The sequence below is a fragment of the Pristiophorus japonicus genome, chromosome 16 (assembly GCF_044704955.1).
Source record: "Pristiophorus japonicus isolate sPriJap1 chromosome 16, sPriJap1.hap1, whole genome shotgun sequence".
NCBI lineage: Eukaryota > Metazoa > Chordata > Chondrichthyes > Pristiophoridae > Pristiophorus > Pristiophorus japonicus.
In genome coordinates, this window is record NC_091992.1 from 55,151,748 (window position 1) to 55,169,893 (window position 18,146).

The window sequence follows — 18,146 nt, forward strand, 5'->3', positions numbered from 1 at the left end:
AGATAGCCACGGTTGAGCCACCTTCCCCTTTTTATTTTTACGCCAGACAGGAATGTACAATTGTTGTACTTCATCCATGCGGTCTCTAAATGTCTGCCATTGCCCATCCACAGTCAACCCCCTAAGTATCATTCGCCAATCTATCCTAGCCAATTCACGCCTCATACCTTCAAAGTTACCCTTCTTTAAGTTCTGGACCATGGTCTCTGAAATTACTGTTTCATTCTCCATCCTAATGCAGAATTCCACCATATTATGGTCACTCTTCCCCAAGGGGCCTCGCACAATGAGATTGCTAATTAATCCTCTCTCATTACACAACACCCAGTCTAAGATGGCCTCCCCCCTAGTTGGTTCCTCAACATATTGGTCTAGAAAACCATCCCTTATGCACTCCAGGAAATCCTCCTCCACCGTATTGCTTCCAGTTTGGCTAGCCCAATCTATGTGCATATTAAAGTCACCCATTATAACTGCTGCACCTTTATTGCATGCACCCCTAATTTCCTGTTTGATGCCCTCCCCAACATCCCTATTACTGTTTGGAGGTCTGTACACAACTCCTACTAACGTTTTTTGCCCTTTGGTGTTCTGCAGCTCTACCCATATAGATTCCACATCATCCAAGCTAATGTCTTTCCTAACTATTGCATTAATCTCCTCTTTAACCAGCAATGCTACCCCACCTCCTTTTCCTTTTATTCTATCCTTCCTGAATGTTGAATACCCCTGAATGTTGAGTTCCCAGCCCTGATCATCCTGGAGCCACGTCTCCGTAATCCCAATCACATCATATTTGTTAACATCTATTTGCACAATTAATTCATCCACCTTATTGCGGATACTCCTTGCATTAAGACACAAAGCCTTCAGGCTTGTTTTATTAACACCCTTTGTCCTTTTAGAATTTTGCTGTACAGTGGCCCTTTTTGTTCTTTGCCTTGGGTTTCTCTGCCCTCCACTTTTCCTCATCTCCTTTCTGTCTTTTGCACAATCCTCTGAGAAATCTGCACCCCTCTGATTCTGGCCTCTTGAGCATCCCCAATTTTAATCACTCCAGCATTAGTGGCCGTGCCTTCAGCAACAGAGGCTCTAAGCTCTGGAACTCCCTTCCTAATCCTCTCCGCCTCTCAATCTCGCTTTCCTCCTTTGAGACCCTTGTTATAATCCATCTACGTAAACTTGAAGTCATCCAAAACTCAGCAGCCCATGTACTAACCCGCACCAAGTCACAATCACCCATCACCCCTGTGCTTTCTGACCTACATTGGCTCCCAGTTAAACAACGCCTTGATTTCAAAATTCTCATCCTTGTTTACAAATCACTCATGGCCTCGCCCCTCCCTATCTCTGTAATCTTTTTCAGCTTCACAACCCCCCGAGATGTCTGCGCTCCTCAAATTCTGGCCTCTTGAACATCCCTCATTATAACTGCTCAACCATCGGTGGACAGGCCTTCTGCTGCCTGGGCCCTAAGCTCTGGAACTCCCTCCCTAAACCTCTCGACCGCTCTTTCCTCCTTTAAGATGCTCGTTAAAATCTACCTCTTTAAACAAGCCTTTGATCATCTGCCTTAATTTCTTCTGTGGCTCGGTGTCAAATTTATCTGTTTGTCTGTAACACAGTTGTGAAGCGTCTTGAGATGTTTTACTACGTTAAAGGTGCTATATAAATAAAAGTTATTATCTCTTTGACAAAGTTTTTGGCCACCTGTCGTAATGTCTGCTTATGTGGCTCAGTGTCAAATTTTGTTTGATAATGCTCCCTTGCAGCGCCTTAGGAAATGTGGCTATATTATAAGTGCTATATAAATACAAGTTGTTGTTTATGTCCTTCATGCAGCTTTTAACGGCGGTGGTTGCCGGTGAAGCACAGGCATCCCTTCTGCCCAGTGTTGCTAGGGAGCAAATGACAGGAAATCCATCCCATGATATATGTCCCTCATTTGAAGGGCATCCTCTTATGTCCGTCCATCTGGGTATGGAGCTGGTGGTGACGGATGAAGATGGTGGCTTTGATCTTCCCAATGTTTAGTTGGAGGAAATTGGTGCTCATCCAGGACAAGTGTTCTGATCGCACGGAGGCAGTAGAGGGGTTTGCAGAGGTAGAACATAAGAACATAAGAAATAGGAGCAGGAGTCGGCCATTTGGCCCCTCGAGCCTGCTCCGCCATTCAATAAGATCATGGCTGATCTGATCTTGGCCTCAACTCCACTTCCTCGTCCGCTCCCCATAACCCTTGACTCACTTATCTTTCAAAAATCTGTCGATTTTCACCTTAAATATATTCAATGACCCAGCCTCCACAGCTCTCTGGTGTAGAGAATTCCAAACATTTATGACCTTCTGAGAGAAGAAATTCCTCCTCATCTCCATTCTAAATGGGCGACCCCTTATTCTGAAAATATGTCCCCTAGTTCTAGATTCCCCCACGAGGGGAAACATCCTCTCTGCATCTACTCTGTCAAGCCCCCTCATAATCTTATATGTTTCGATAAGATCACCTCTCATTCTTCTAAACTCCAATGAGTATATGCCCAACCTGCTCAACCTTTCTTCATACGACAACCCCTTCGACTCAGGAATCAACCTCGTGAACCTTCTCTGAAGTTGGGCATCAGCCTATGTCTGACCACGGGAAGTGTCTAGTCGTGATGCTCCAAGCATCGTGAGTGTGGGGCAGGCTTGATGGTCTTTTGCTGCCTGTCATGTTCGTATGTTCCAGTGTTGAAAGTAGCTGCCAATGCATTCAACTGAAAAAAGAAAAATACTTGTATTTCTATAGCGTCTTTCACGGGCTCAGGACGTCCCAAAGCTTTTTAGAACCAATGAAGTACTTTTGAAATAAAAACAGAAATTGTTGGAAATGCTCAGCAGGTCAGGCAGCATCTATGGAGAGAGAAACAGAGTTAATGTTTCAGGTCGATGACCCTTCATCAGAATTGGAAAAGGTTAAAAGATGTAACTGAATATAAGCAAGTACAGAGGCAGGGAAAGGGGGGAGGGGAGGAAAGGGAAGGCCTGTGACAGAGTGGAAGGCAGGAGAGATTAAATGACAAAAGGGATGATGGTGCAAGGCAGAAGGAATGATAATGGGACAAGTAAAGGAACAAAAGATGTGTCTAGAGGAGCTGAAAGTGACAAAAGCAGAATCACTGCCAACACCTGCTGTCTGAATAAATGGGGGCAGAGGTTATGGTCTGAAATTGTTGAACTTGATGTTGTGTCCGGAAAGCTGTAAAGTGCCCAATTGAAAGATGGTTTGCTGTTCTTTAAGCTAATGTTTAGCTTCATTAGAATCGTATGGGAGGCTAAGGACAGAGACGGAGAATTAAAATGACAAGCGACTGAAAACTCAGGGTTACGCTTGTGGGCTGAACATAGGTGTTCCACAAAGCGATCTGCATCTAGTCTCCCCAATGTAGAGGGGACCGCATCGTGAGCAGTGAATTCAGTATAATAAATTGAAAGAAGTACAAATAAATTACTGTTTCACCTGGAAGGAGTGTTTCGGGCCCTGGATGGTGGGAAGGAAAGGGGTAAAAGGGCAGGTGTTGCATCTCCTGCGCTTGCACGGGAAGGTGCCGTCGGAAGGGGAGAGGGTGTTGGGGTGATTGAAGAGTGGACGAGGGTCTTGCGGAGGGAGTGGTCCCTTTGGAATGCTGAAAGGGGAGGGAAAGATGTGTTTGGTGGTGGAGTCGTGCTGGAGGTGGCAGAAATGGCGGAGGATGATCCGTTGAACGTGGAGGCTGGTGGGATGGAAGGTGAGGACAAGGGGAACCCTGTCGTGGTTCTGAGAGGGAGGGGAAGGGGCGAGAGCAGAAGTGCGTGAAATGGGACGGACACGGTCGAGGTGCCCTGTCAATCACGGCGGAGGGGAATCCGCGGTTCAGGAAAAAGGAAGACATGTCAAAGGCACTAGTGTGGAAGGTGACATTGAAATACTTTTGAACTGCAGTCACTGTTGTAATGTAGCCAATTTGTACACAGCAAGCTCTCACAACCAGCAATGTGATAACCAAGGCGTTGAAAATGTGAGTCAGGGGAGTTAAAAAACCTGAATCCACTTGTGGGACTGTTTCAGGCCAGTTAGTTCTTGTTCTTTAATAATGGCGATTAAAGTGCAAGGTGACCTAGCATCCCCCAAACGTCGATCCTGCTTCCAGTCGAGGTACTGAGGGGGCAGGGGGGCAAGCATTTGCCGGTGATGAGTCGACTAATGTATCAGGTACATGCCCCAGCAGCTGGGCTCAGCGAGGCGCTGGAGACTGGGAGCCCATTACCTGCCCAGCCTTTCCGATCGGGATTGGTACAAGGGGGGTGAACACAGTAAAACTGAGCAAAATCAATAGATACAGTAATAGAAACTATTTAAATCGAAGATGTTGACTGTCATGTTTAAAGCTCTCACAGTTCTGTAGTGGAGGCGTGGGGACAGAGACAGGGAAACTGACCATACAGGGGGAGACAGAGGTCTGGGATTGGAGGGAGAGAGAATGTAACTGGAGACAGTGAAAAAGAGAGGGAATCTGACCAGAGAAATGGGGAGGGAGAGGAACGGATATTACTGGGGAGAGAAAAAATGACCAGAGACAGGAGTGGGGGGCAAGGCGGGAGGAGAGATAAGGTAACCATACTGGCGAGAGAGAGATACTGACCATACAGGAAAGAAGAAGAAAGAAAGAGTTGCCTTTATATAGCACCTTTCATGACCACAGGACGTCTCAAAGTACTTTACAGCCAATGAAGTATTTTTGGATTGTAGTCAGTATTGTAATGTGGGAATCGCGGCAGCCAAATTGTGCACAGCAAGCTCCCACAAACAGCAATATGATAATCACTAGATAATCTGTTTCTGTTATGTTGATTGAGGTATAAATATTGGCCAGGACACCGGGGATAACTCCCCTGCTCTTCTTCGAAATAGTGCCATGGGATCTTTTATATCCACCTGAGAGAGCAGATGGTGCCTCTGTTTAACGTCTCATCCAAAAGACATCACCTCCAACAGTTCAGCACTCCCTCAGCACTTCACGGGAGTGTCAGCCTAGATAGGTTGTGCTCAAATCCCTGGAGTGGGACTTGAACCCACAATCTTCTGACTCAGAGGCGAGAGTGCTATCCACTGAGCCACAGCTGACACCAGAGAAACTGACCACACAGGGCGAGAGAGCGACTGAACATACAGCGGGAGAGAGAGAGACTGACCATACAGGGTGAGAGAGAGAGACTGACCATACAGGGAAGAGAGAGAGACTGGCCATTCAGTGCGAGATAGAGAGACTGACCATACAGGGGGAGAGAGAGAGAGAGAGAGAGAGAGAGAGAGAGATTGATCATATAGAGGGAGAGAGAGACTAGCCATACAGGGGGAGAGATGCAGAAACTGACAATACAGGGGGAGAGAGAGAGACTGACCATAAAGGGGGAGAGAGAGAGAGACTGACCATACAGGGGGAGAGAGAGAGACTGACCATACAGGGAGAGAGAGAGAGAGAGACCATACAGGGGCGGAGGAGAGAGAGACAGACGATACAGAGGGAGAGAGAGAGACCGACCATAAAGGGGGAGAGAGAGATTGACCATACAGGGGGAGAGAGAGAGAGACTGGCAACACAGGCAGGGAGAGACGGACTGATCATACAGTGAGAGGGACTGACCATACAGGGTGTGTGAGAGAGAGAGAGAGAGAGAGAGAGAGAGACTGACCATATGGGGAGAGAGACTGAACATGCAGGGAGAGAGAGAGAGAGAGAGCGACTGACCATACAGGGGAGCAATAGAGACTGACTATACAGGGAGAGAGAGAGAGAGACTGACCATACAGGGAGGAGAGAGAGAGAGGCTGACTATACAGGGTGGGGGTGGGTGGGGGGGGGGGGAGAGAGAGAGAGAGAGAGAGAGATTGACCATACAGGGGGTGAGAGAGAGAGACTGACCATACAGGGGGAGAGAGAGAGACTGGCCATAGAGGGAGAGAGAGAGATACTGACCATACAGGGAGAGAGAGAGAGAGAGAGAGAGAGAGACTGACCATACCGGGGGAAGAGAGAGAGAGACTGGCCATACAGGGAGAGAGAGAGAGATTGACCATACAGGGGGAGAGAGAGAGACTGACCATGCAGGGGGAGAGAGAGAGACTGACCATACAGCAGGAGAGAGAGACTGACCATAAAGGGGGAGAGAGAGAGACTAACCATACAAGGGAGAGACTGACCATACAGGGGGAGAGAGAGAGAGACTGACCATACAGCGGGAGAGAGAGACTGACCATAAAGGGGGAGAGAGAGAGACTGACCATACAGGGGAGGGAGAGAGAGAGATTGACCATACAGGGGTGGGGATGGGGGGAGGGGGGAGAGGGGAGAGAGAGAGACTGACTATACAGGGGGAGAGAGAGAGACTGACCATACAGGGGGAGAGAGAGAGAGACTGACCATACAGGGAGAGAGAGAGAGAGACTGACCATACAGGGGGAGAGAGAGAGACTGACCATACAGAGGGAGTGGGAGAGACTGACCATACAGGGAAAGAGAGAGAGAGAGAGACTGACCATACAGGAGGAGAGAGAGAGACTGACCATACAGAGGGAGTGGGAGAGACTGACCATACAGCGGGAGAGAGACTGGCCATACAGGGAGAGAGAGAGACTGACCATACAGGGGGAGAGAGAGAGACTGACCATACAGGGGGGAGAGAGAGAGACTGACCATACAGGGGGAGAGAGAGAGACTGACCATACAGGGAGAGAGAGAGAGAGAGACCATACAGGGGCGGAGGAGAGAGAGACTGACGATACAGAGGGAGAGAGAGAGACCGACCATAAAGGGGGAGAGAGAGACTGAGCATACAGGGGGAGAGAGAGATTGACCATACAGGGGGAGAGAGAGAGAGACTGGCAACACAGGCAGGGAGAGACGGACTGATCATACAGGGAGAGGGACTGACCATACAGGGTGTGTGTGAGAGAGAGAGAGAGAGAGAGAGAGAGCGACTGACCATACAGGGGAGCAATAGAGACTGACTATACAGGGAGAGAGAGAGAGAGACTGACCATACAGGGAGGAGAGAGAGAGAGGCTGACTATACAGGGTGGGGGTGGGGGGTGAGAGAGAGAGAGAGATTGACCATACAGGGGGTGAGAGAGAGAGACTGACCATACAGGGGGAGAGAGAGAGACTGGCCATAGAGGGAGAGAGAGAGATACTGACCATACAGGGAGAGAGAGAGAGACTGACCATACCGGGGGAAGAGAGAGAGAGACTGGCCATACAGGGAGAGAGAGAGAGATTGACCATACAGGGGGAGAGAGAGAGACTGACCATGCAGGGGGAGAGAGAGAGACTGACCATACAGCAGGAGAGAGAGACTGACCATAAAGGGGGAGAGAGAGAGACTAACCATACAAGGGAGAGACTGACCATACAGGGGGAGAGAGAGAGAGACTGACCATAAAGGGGAGAGAGAGAGAGACTGACCAAACAGGGGGAGAGAGAGAGAGAGAGACTGACCATAAAGGGGGAGAGAGAGAGACTGACCATAAAGGGGAGAGAGAGAGAGACTGACCAAACAGGGGGAGAGAGAGAGAGAGAGACTGACCATACAGGGGGAGAGAGAGAGAGACTGACCATACAGGGAGAGAGAGAGAGAGACTGACCATACAGGGGGAGAGAGTGAGAGACTGACCATACAGAGGGAGTGGGAGAGACTGACCATACAGGGAGAGAGAGAGAGAGACTGACCATACAGGAGGAGAGAGAAAGACTGACCATACAGAGGGAGTGGAAGAGACTGACCATATAGCAGGAGAAAGACTGGCCATACAGGGAGAGAGAGAGACTGACTATACAGGGGGAGAGCGAGAGACTGACCATACAGGGGGAGAGAGAGAGAGAGAGACTGACCATAAAGGGGGAGAGAGAGAGACTGACCATACAGGGGGTGAGAGAGCGAGACTGACCATACAGGGGGAGAGAGAGAGAGAGAGACTGACCATACAGGGGGAGAGAAAGAGAGAGAGAGAGAAAGAGAGACTGACCATACAGGGGGAGAGAGAGATGAGACTGATCATACAGGGGAGAGAGGGAGATAGAGAGAGAGACTGACCATACAGGAGGGAGAGAGAGAGAGAGAGAGAGAGAGACAGAGACTGACCATACAGGGGGAGAGAGAGAGGAGGCTGACCATACAGGGGGGGGGGGAGAGAGAGAGACTGACCATACAGAGGGAGAGAGAGAGACTGACCATACAGAGAGCAAGAGAGACTGACCATACAGGGAGAGAGAAAAAAAGACTGACCATACAGGGGGGGAGAGAGAGACTGACTATACAGGGGGAGAGAGAGAGACTGACCATACAGGAGGAAAGAGAGAGAGAGACTGACCATAAAGGGGAGAGAGAGAGAGACTGACCAAACAGGGGGAGAGAGAGAGAGAGAGACTGACCATAAAGGGGGAGAGAGAGAGACTGACCATACAGGGGGAAAAGAGAGCGTGACTGACCATACAGGGGGAGAGAGAGAGAGACTGACCATACAGGGGGAGAGAGAGAGAGAGAGACTGACAATACAGGGGGAGAGAAAGAGAGAGAGAGAGAAAGAGAGACTGACCATACAGGGGGAGAGAGAGATGAGACTGACCATACAGGGGAGAGAGAGAGATAGAGAGAGAGACTGACCATACACACGGGAGAGAGAGAGAGAGAGAGAGAGACAGAGAGAGACTGACCATACAGGGGGAGAGAGAGAGGAGGCTGACCATACGGGGGGGGGGGGGGGGAGAGAGAGACTGACCATACAGAGGGAGAGAGAGAGACTGACCATACAGAGAGCAAGAGAGACTGACCATACAGGGAGAGAGAAAAAAAGACTGACCATACAGGGGGGGAGAGAGAGACTGACCATACAGGGGGAGAGAGAGAGACTGACCATACAGGAGGAAAGAGAGAGAGAGACTGACCATACAGGGGGAAAAAGAGAGATACTGACCATACGGGGGGGGGGGGGGGGGGGGTGGAGAGACTGAACATACAGGGGGAGAGCGCGAGAGAGACTGACCATACAGGGAGGGAGAGAGAGTGACTGACCATACAGGGAGGGAGAGAGAGAGAGAGAGACTGACCATACAGGGGGAGTGAGAGAGAGAGAGAGGGACTGACCATACAGGGAGGGAGGGAGAGAGAGAGAGAGACTGACCATACAGAGGGAGAGAGAGAGAGACAGAGATTGACCTTACAGGGAGAGAGAGAGAGAGAGACTGACCATACAGGGGGGGGGGGGGGAGAGACTGACCACATAGAGGGGGATAGACTGGCCATAGACCAGGAAGAGGGACAGGGTAAGCCGGGGTTATCAGTGGGAGCGCTGTTTTATTTGCAACCAGGCCGGGCAGGCAGGGGTTAAGGGAGGAGGAGGACGCCTTTCCGTCGCTAGGGAGAGGGTTCAGTAGGAAACACAAGTATGTGACTGTAAACAACGTGTCCAGGAGTGCGAGCGGCCCCTTGAAACACCTCTCCCGAGCCGGGCCAGGGTGCACCAGCCCTGGGACACTTTGGGCAAGTTTGCGAACACGGGGGGCTCCGGGGCAGGGTCCTCGGGGCGGGTATGCTGTGATTCTGATGGTGGTTCAGGGGCACGGCCATGGCCAGCACTCACCCCATCCAGTCGGCCACCGCCACCAGCATCCGGCCCTTCAGGTCCAGCGAGGAGTACCTGTTCGCCATGAAGGAGGACCTGGCCGAGTGGCTGAAGGAGCTGTACGGGCTGGAGGTGGCTCTGCAGGGCTTCATGGAGGTGCTGGAAACGGGCTGGCTGCTCTGTCAACACGCCAACAATGTGACCAGGGTGGCTGGCGACTTCTCCCGGGACTACCCCGAGCTGCTCGCCAAACTCAAGCTGCCCCAGGCCGGGGTCACCTACACCACCAGCGCCCAGCCTGGCACCTTCCTGGCCCGCGACAACATCTCCAACTTCATCCAGTGGTGCCGGAAGGAACTGGAGATCCAGGGTAAGCTGGAGGAACGCGGGTTGACTTAGTATTGGAACTAACTTGAACCTGTTGCTTTTGACCTGGGCTGGTGGAGGGGTCGAGGCTGGTCTGTGGCTAACTTTCTTCCCAATTCTCTCCCTGCTCTCTTGCTGGGGTACAGTTCCATGCCCAAGGTACCAGCTCCCTTGGTGCCGGGTCGCCATTCCTCAGCTGTGAGTCAAGACAAGGAGTGTTGGTAGGCTATTTCACTGTGGGAGGCACCACAACTCATATTGTCCTTTCTCCCCTGGCTCTGTTCCTGCTTTTCAGCTGTTTATCTGTAACATCCCCTGCTTCTGATGAAGGTTCATCGACCTGAAACGTTAACCTGACCTTCCTCTCTCCACAGATGCTGCCCGACCAGCTGAATGCTTCCAGCACTTTCTGTATTTAATTTTTAGAGTATATGAAAAAGAAAAGAAAGACTTTCATTTATATAGAGCCTTTCATGGCCTCAGGACGTCCCAACGCGCTTTACAGCCAATAGGTACTTTTTTGAAGTGTCGTCGCTGTTGTAATGTAGGAAACGCGGCAGCCAATTTACGCTCAGCAAGCTCCCACAAACTGCAATGTGATAATGACCAGATAATCTGTTTTTAGATGTAGGCTGCGGGATAAATCTTGGCCAGGAACCAGGGAGAACTGCCCCTGTTCTTCTTCGACATAGATCTTTTGCATCCACCTGAGGGGGCAGATGGAGCCTCAGTTTAACGTTTTATCCGAAAGACGGCCCCTCCGACAGTGCGGCACTCCCCCGGTGTCAGCCTGCTCTAAGCTAGTCAGAGAGCATAATACAGTACTGCAAGGGTACATCATAAATTAGAAAATAAAAAAACAGTAACTGACCTTTTGATGGAGGCCTGGGATGAATCTAACAACAACAACTTGTATTTATATAACATTTTTAATGTAGTGAAATGTCCCAAGGCGCTTCACAGGAGTATTATGCGCTAAATATTTGACACTGAGCTGCATATATAGAAATTAGCGCAGGTGATCAAAAGCTTAGTCAAAGAGGTATGTTTTAAGGAATATCTTGAAGGAGGAAAGGGAGGTAGAGGTTTAGGCAGAGAGTTCCCGGGCTTTGGACCTAGGCAACAGAAGGCACGGCCACCAATGGTTGAGCGATTATAATCAGGGATGCTCGGGGGGCAGAATTAGAGGAGCACAGAGATCTCGGGGGGGGGGGTTGTGGGGCTGGAGGAGATTACTGAGATAGGGGGGGCGAGACCATGGAGGGATTTGAAAATAAGGATGAGAGTTTTGAAATCAAGTCGTTGTTTAACTGGGAGCCAATGTAGGTCAGCAAGCACAAGGGTGATGGGTGAGCGGGACTTGGTGCGAGTTAGGACACGGGCAGCTGAGTTTTGGATCACCTCTAGTTTACGTAGGATAGAAAGTGGGAGGCCAGCCATATAGTCAAGTCTAGAGGTAACAAAGGCATGGATGAGAGTTTCAACAGCGGATGAGCTGAGGCAAGGGCAGAAACAGGCAATGTTACAGAGGTGGAAATAGGTAGTCTTGGTTATGCTGCGGATATATAGTTGAAATCTCATTTCAGGGTCAAATATAACACCAAGGTTGCGAACAGTCTGGTTCAGCCTCAGATAGAAATTGGGCAGAGGGATGGAGTCAGCGGCTAGGGAACGGAGTTTGTGATGGGGACCAAAAACAATGGCTTCTGTCTTCCCAATATTCATTTCTGCTCATTCAGAACTGGATGTCGGACAAACAGCCTGACAATTTAGAGACCGTGGAGGGGTCGAGAGAAGTGGTAGTGAGGTAGAGCTGGGTGTCGTCAGCGTACATGTGGAAACTGACGCTGTGTTTCGAATGATGTAGCCAAGGGGCAGCATGGAGATGAGAAATAGGGGGGAGCCAAGGATAGATCCTTGGGGGGCATCAGAGGTGACGACGCAGGGGCGGACGGAAAAATGTAGCCAGCAAATAAAACAACAAATATCCATTTCTTTTTGTGTTAGTTCCCTACTGTTGATGTTTGTGAGTGCTTTGTAACTTTTGTTTACCCAGCCTTTTAACCTGTTAACTGCATGGTCCCCTGGTGGCAGAGAAGGGTATGTAGTAGAGGCACTTCTGTTCTCAGTATTATCTTGAATGGATACACAAGGATATCTGATTGGGACAAAGTGAAACAACATCTTATAAAGATCAGCACAGTAATGGAGGGTGGTTGAATCCACATATGGGCTCTAGTTATATAAGTTCTAATGTTAGTTAATAATGTCAAGCCCACAATAGCAACTTGCATTTATATAGAGTCTTTAATGTAGTAAAACAACCCTTGGTGATTCACAGGAACAATTATCAAACACAATTTGACTGCGAACCACATATGGGAATATTGGGACAGGAGACAAAAAGCTTGGTCAAAGAAGTAAGTTTTAAGGAACGTCTTAAAGGAGGAGAGACAGATAGAGAGGTGGAGCGGTTTAGGGAGGGAATTCCAGAGCTGAGGGCTTTGACAGCTGAAGGCACGGCCACCGATGATAGAGGTGAAAACTGGGGATGCTCAAGAGGCCATTGGAGGAATGCAGAGATCTCGGAGATCTGGAGGCGGTTACAGAGATAAGGAGGGGCGCACCTGTGAAGGACCTTGGGATGTTTTACTACGTTAAAGGTACTAGAAAATGCAAGTTGTTATTGTGGTTGATAAGGAGTACTCAATCCGCATAGTACATAATGGGGGGGATAACTCCCTTCCTGTAATTCAGTGTCGCAATTGAAAGGACAGCAGTCTTTGTTACTGTTTTAAAAATACTAATTCTGTTTTCAAAGTGACACACTCCTTATGAAAGGGGATTTTTCTAAGCCCTTGTTCTGTTTGCAAATGCAATGCAATCTTGGATCTCACGTCAACATATGTCATCGCAGGAGCAAATAAATTTGGGAGTCCATGTACACAAATCATTTAAAGCTAGTGAGCAGATACAAAAAGCAATCAAAAAGGCTAATGGAATGTTTTCCTTTCTCTCAATGGGGCTGGAGTATAAAGGGGAGGAAGTTATAGAGCCTTGCTCAGACCCTATCCAGAGTACTGTATTCATTTTAGGGCTCCGCACCTCAGGAAGGATATCGTTGCCTTGGAGAGGATGCACCACAGACTCAGCAGAATGATACTGGAGCTTAGAGGCTTATATTTATTTTTATCCCTCAATCAACATCACTAAAACAAATTATCCAGTCATTATCCAGTCACCAAGGTTAGCGTCCTCGACCAGGCCAACATCCCCAGCATTGAAGCACTGACCACACTTGATCAGCTCTACTGGACAGGCCACATAGTTTGCATGCCAGATACGAGACTCCCAAAGCAAGCGCTCTACTCGGAACTCCTTCATGGCAAACGAGCCAAAGGTGGGCAGAGGAAACATTACAAGGACACCCTCAAAGCCTCCCTGATAAAGTGCAACATCCCCACTGACACCTGGGAGTCCCTGGCCAAAGACTGCCCTCAGTGGAGGAAGTGCATCCGGCAGGGTGCTGAGCACCTTGAGTCTTGTCACCGAGAGCATGCAGAAATCAAGTGCAGGCAGCGGAAAGAGCATGCAGCAAACCAGTCCCACCCACCCCTTCCCTCAACGACTATCTGTCCCACCTGTGACAGAGACTGTGGTTCTTGTATTGGACTGTACAGCCACTTAAGGACTCATTTTAAGAGTGGAAGCAAGTTTTCCTCGATTCCGAGGGACTGCCTATGATGATGATGATGCTGTCTGTGGGAGCTTGCTGTGCTCAAGTTGGCTGCCGCGTTTCCTACATTACAACAGTGACTACACTCCAAGAGTACTTCATTGGCTGTAAAGCGCTTTGAGACGCCTGGTGGTCATGAAAGGCGCTATATAAATGCAATTCTTTTTTCTATTATGAGGACAGTTTTGCATAAACATGGCTTGCATTTTCTTGAGTGTAAACGATTGAGGGGGTGATCTGATCGAGGGGTTTAAAATGTTGGAAAGATTCAATAGAGTAGATACAGAGAAACTATGTCCTTCGGTGGGGGAATCAAGAAGGAGGGGACAGAATCTGAAAATGAGAGCCAGGCCATTCAGGAGGAAAATCAGGAATCACTTTTTCACACAAATAGTAGTGGAAATCTAGAATTCTCTTCCCACAAAGGCTGCAGATGCTGGGACAGTTGAACCTTCCAAGACTGAGGTTTTAGTTGGATGAAGGTACCAGGGGATATGGAGCAACGGTGAGTAAATGGCGTTGAGCTGCAAATCCCGCAAATGCCCTAATTGAATGGCTTGAGGGGCCGAATGGCCCACTCCAGTTCCCCAATGGCCCTGTGTATTTGTACGTTACACAGAGTGCTCTGTCCCCATAGTGATTGGAATTGACATGGCTCTTTGCATTCTGAAGGATCTCCGCTCAAGTTATTGCACTGTGGGGGCCCCTTGGGGTTTCTGTAAAGATAGTTTGCCGTGATCTTGATAGGTTACTGTCCTCGACTTGCAGGTTTCTGGCATGTGAGGAAGAAATTCCGGATGCCATTGCAGCTGAGGAATTGCTGTCACTGCGGGAAGCCGGTGTTGAAGCCCCAAGCAGGGGTTTATGACCGATTGAACTGGCCAACAGGTGCCTGGCTCCATTTATCAAGCAGAGTGGTGGGGAGAATTAACCTCTGTTACATCGATATCATTTCTCGCAGTGTCCCGGGTCTCCCACAGATGCCGGCTATAAATCACCGCGCCGACACGTGGGGCGGCAGGTCTGTAACTGAGATTCACAACAAGGAGATGTCCTCCTGAACTCAATGGCCTTAGAGGCCAGACAGGTTTGATCCATGGTCACACCGAGCTTCCCATCGCTGGTCTTCGTCACCTCCTGATTCATGTCCGCAACGCCACCAACGAAACCTCATCAATAACCTAAATAAACCCTCCGATGCTGGAAACACTCGGCAGGTCAGGCAGCATCTGTGGAGAAAGAGTCAGAGTTAACGTTTCAGGTCGCTGACCCTTCGTCAGAACTGGACAATGCTCATCTATATCTTCCAGCTTCGATCAAAGGTCATGTCCAGCATCTGTAGTATTTTGCTTTTGTTTTATTTATTTAGAAAGACTTGCATTTATATAGCGCCTTTCACGACCACCGGTGTCTCAAAGCGCTTTACAGCCAATGAAGTACTTTTTTCAAGTGTAGTCACTGCTGTAATGCGGGAAACGTGGCAGCTAACTTGCGCTCAGCAAGCTCCCACAAGCAGCAATGTGATAATGACCGATAATTTGTTTTAGTGATGTTGATGGAGGGTTAAATATTGGCCAGGACACCGGGGATAACTCCCCTGCTCTTCTTCGAAATAGTGCCACAGATCTTTCACATCCACTTGAGAGAGCAGACGGGGCCTCAGTTTAACATCTCATCTGAAAGATGGTACCTCTGACAGTGCAGCACTCCCCCAGCACTGCACTGGGAGTGTCAGCCTAGATTTGTGTGCTCAAGTCCCTGGAGTGGAACTTGACCCTACAACCTTCTGACTCATGGGTGAGTATGCTGCCCACTGAGCCACGACTGACACTATAATAAATGTCCTGGCCATTGATCCCACGTTGCTGCTGCGCCTCACATATATTGGCCCAGAAATTGCGGTCGGAGGCTTCCGACCTGAAACATTTCTACGCAAGTACCTGGTGGTCCGGGAGGAGCATGGGATTCCGGTGGGGAGGCCTTCTCTTCCCGTGCTGCAAAGCACGCTCCCATCCTCCAGGCAGAAGGTGCAGTCACGTGTGACTGCTCAGCCAATCAGGTACAGTATTCCACAGCTTTCCCATTAATAGCAATGGGAACTCCGTATCTATGAGCTCTCATTGCTATTCATGAGAAACACACTGAACACCATAATAAAAAATAAATAACACACTTCACATAATTAAAATTAATTGAAATTAAAGTTAATAAATGCCTTAGAAAAAAAAATATTTTTCCGATTTTTAAAAAAGTTTTGTAATTAGGGTTAAAAATAAACTTACCTTAGTGGGCAGGGTTTTTAACATAAAAATGTGTTTTTAAAATTTAATTTAATTATATTTTGTATGCTTTAAAACTCTTACGCCTGTAAAAGTAGGCTATGCGCGCCTGCTTTTATCAGGCGCAAGGGTTTTGAGGACATTTGCTGGGCAAGATATGGGCAAATCCCGCAATCTTGCCATTGCAAATGTCCTTGCTCCGGCATTGGATCTGTTAAGCTCCAGCTTGACAGAGCGGAAAAGCCGTTTTTCAGCGCATGCGCATTGCGCGCTGAAAAACGACTTTTGTGATGCCTTCCCGGGTCTGTACACACTCCGTATGAACCCGGGGAGCCGGAATTTCCCGCCATTGTGCTCAGGGAACAAGTTGGAAAGATCAGATTGGATAAGACATTAGGGTGAATGTGGACTTGGACGGGGTTGTACAACGGGCAAAGTCGCATTTATTGCCAATTATACCACACGCCTGATATTCAGTACTATTGAAGTTGATGGAAGTTGACTATCGGTCAGGGCGTGTAACGGGTGATCAGTGAGCGATCGCAGGTGTTGCATCCCTGCATCAATTGTGTTCTGACTCAGTCTGCCCCTCCGCCATTGTGCTGGATGTGCTCTCAGCTCAATGATTGACCTTCTGGATATTGTATACTTTAAAATGGGGACATTAAGAGGCAGACAGTGATAGAAATGGTTCCTACTGTGAATGTGGCTCGTTTACAGACTCTAGTGATTTACTGACGAGTTGCAGGGGGGGTGAGATGGAGGCAGGAAAAGATCGGGTGATATGGTCCAGGCTTCACTTGACTGCATAACGATTTTCTCCCTTCCTCTATTGGGAAAATCTGGTTACCCTGGTGTCAGAACCTCTCTAGTACCCCACCCCAGTGGCCCCTTATCATGTGTGAGAATGGATGGTGAACGGCAATAGGGTACATCAGAGCACAAGCAATTTCTGTCCTCATCTACATCCAAATATGTGCACATTCCAGCAGGGCTCACTGGATAGTTATCTAGAGCAAGCACCCTTCTTGACGTTTGTTTATTACTCCCCCCTCCCCCCCCGAATCACTGCCTCAGGGGCACTGAGGCCAATTGTAGTACCCCTACTGCCTCCCAACCTGAGATCAGCTTGGGACCATCCTGGTCTGTACAGCTCGGTGCTATACTAGCCAGTGCCTTTATTACCTGAGCTATTGGCATGAACAACAATTTTAAGAGAGCACTCGTGAGGGGAGGCCTCATGGGAGCAGATCGGAAGAGTTGGAGGGGGGGGGGGGTTCCGATTGCAGGGGTGAGGGCGTTGGCAAGGCAGGGACACTGAATCCAGCAGCTAACTGGAAAGGCCCTAACCTCCTGGATCCAGCAGGCCTCGCCTCCCGTTAACTGGCGGGTTCCCCGAGGCCTGTAAATCCCGACCAGCCAGAGTTAAATTTGAAATGGTGGATCACTATAAGGCACACCAGCCTCATTATAATATTTAAATTGACAAACTGCCTCCTGGGAGCAGGTTGGCTGCCTGCCCACCCCCCTCCCCCCGTCCCACCTCTGTTACAACTGGAAATTCAGATTTTTAACTGTTTAACCTCTCACCCAACCCCAACCCACACGTTATTTGGGGTTAAAATACTCGCCCAATATTTCAGTGAGTGAGTGGTCAATCGCTCAGGCTCACTGGAGAGAAAGCAGTTAGTGTTGATTTATTCAAATGCAAATTAGATAGATTTATTTCAGAAAATAACATTTTGGGATGCAGTAAATCGAGACATGAGGTGTGGTAACTGTAGCGTGCTCGGGGGGAACAGGTGATTGTGGACCTGTGGTTTCCAAAGCTCTTCCCCCATTGGGGGGTTTCTCGCCCCTTGTCTGGGTCTATTGTAGACGGATTGACAGAGATTGTTCGCTGTGATTGGTCAACAACTCCAGTATCGCTGTATCATGTGACTACCATGGTGGTAGAAGGTGACCGAAATGAAACTTGATCTTCTTTCATCTCACAATTCCCATGTTCCTATTTAAGTAATGGGGACACAGATCCTGGCCGTTTGTATTAATGCTACAGGTAAATCTCAACCAATTGATGCAGTTCAATTATCATTCAGCAAAATATCCTCAACGTTCCAATGCATGATCT

At 48.9% G+C, this 18,146-nt stretch overlaps 1 protein-coding gene across 1 annotated transcript in view; it reads left to right on the forward strand.

Annotated features, from left to right (window-relative positions):
* The first annotated feature begins 9,637 nt into the window (after window positions 1-9,637).
* The window catches only part of LOC139227049 (GAS2-like protein 2A), a 49,471-nt gene continuing 40,962 nt past the window's right edge, over window positions 9,638-18,146 (forward strand). The window contains exon 1 of the mRNA XM_070858130.1: window positions 9,638-10,004. Coding sequence (XP_070714231.1) covers window positions 9,638-10,004 — 367 coding nt within the window. The remainder of the gene's footprint in view (window positions 10,005-18,146) is intronic.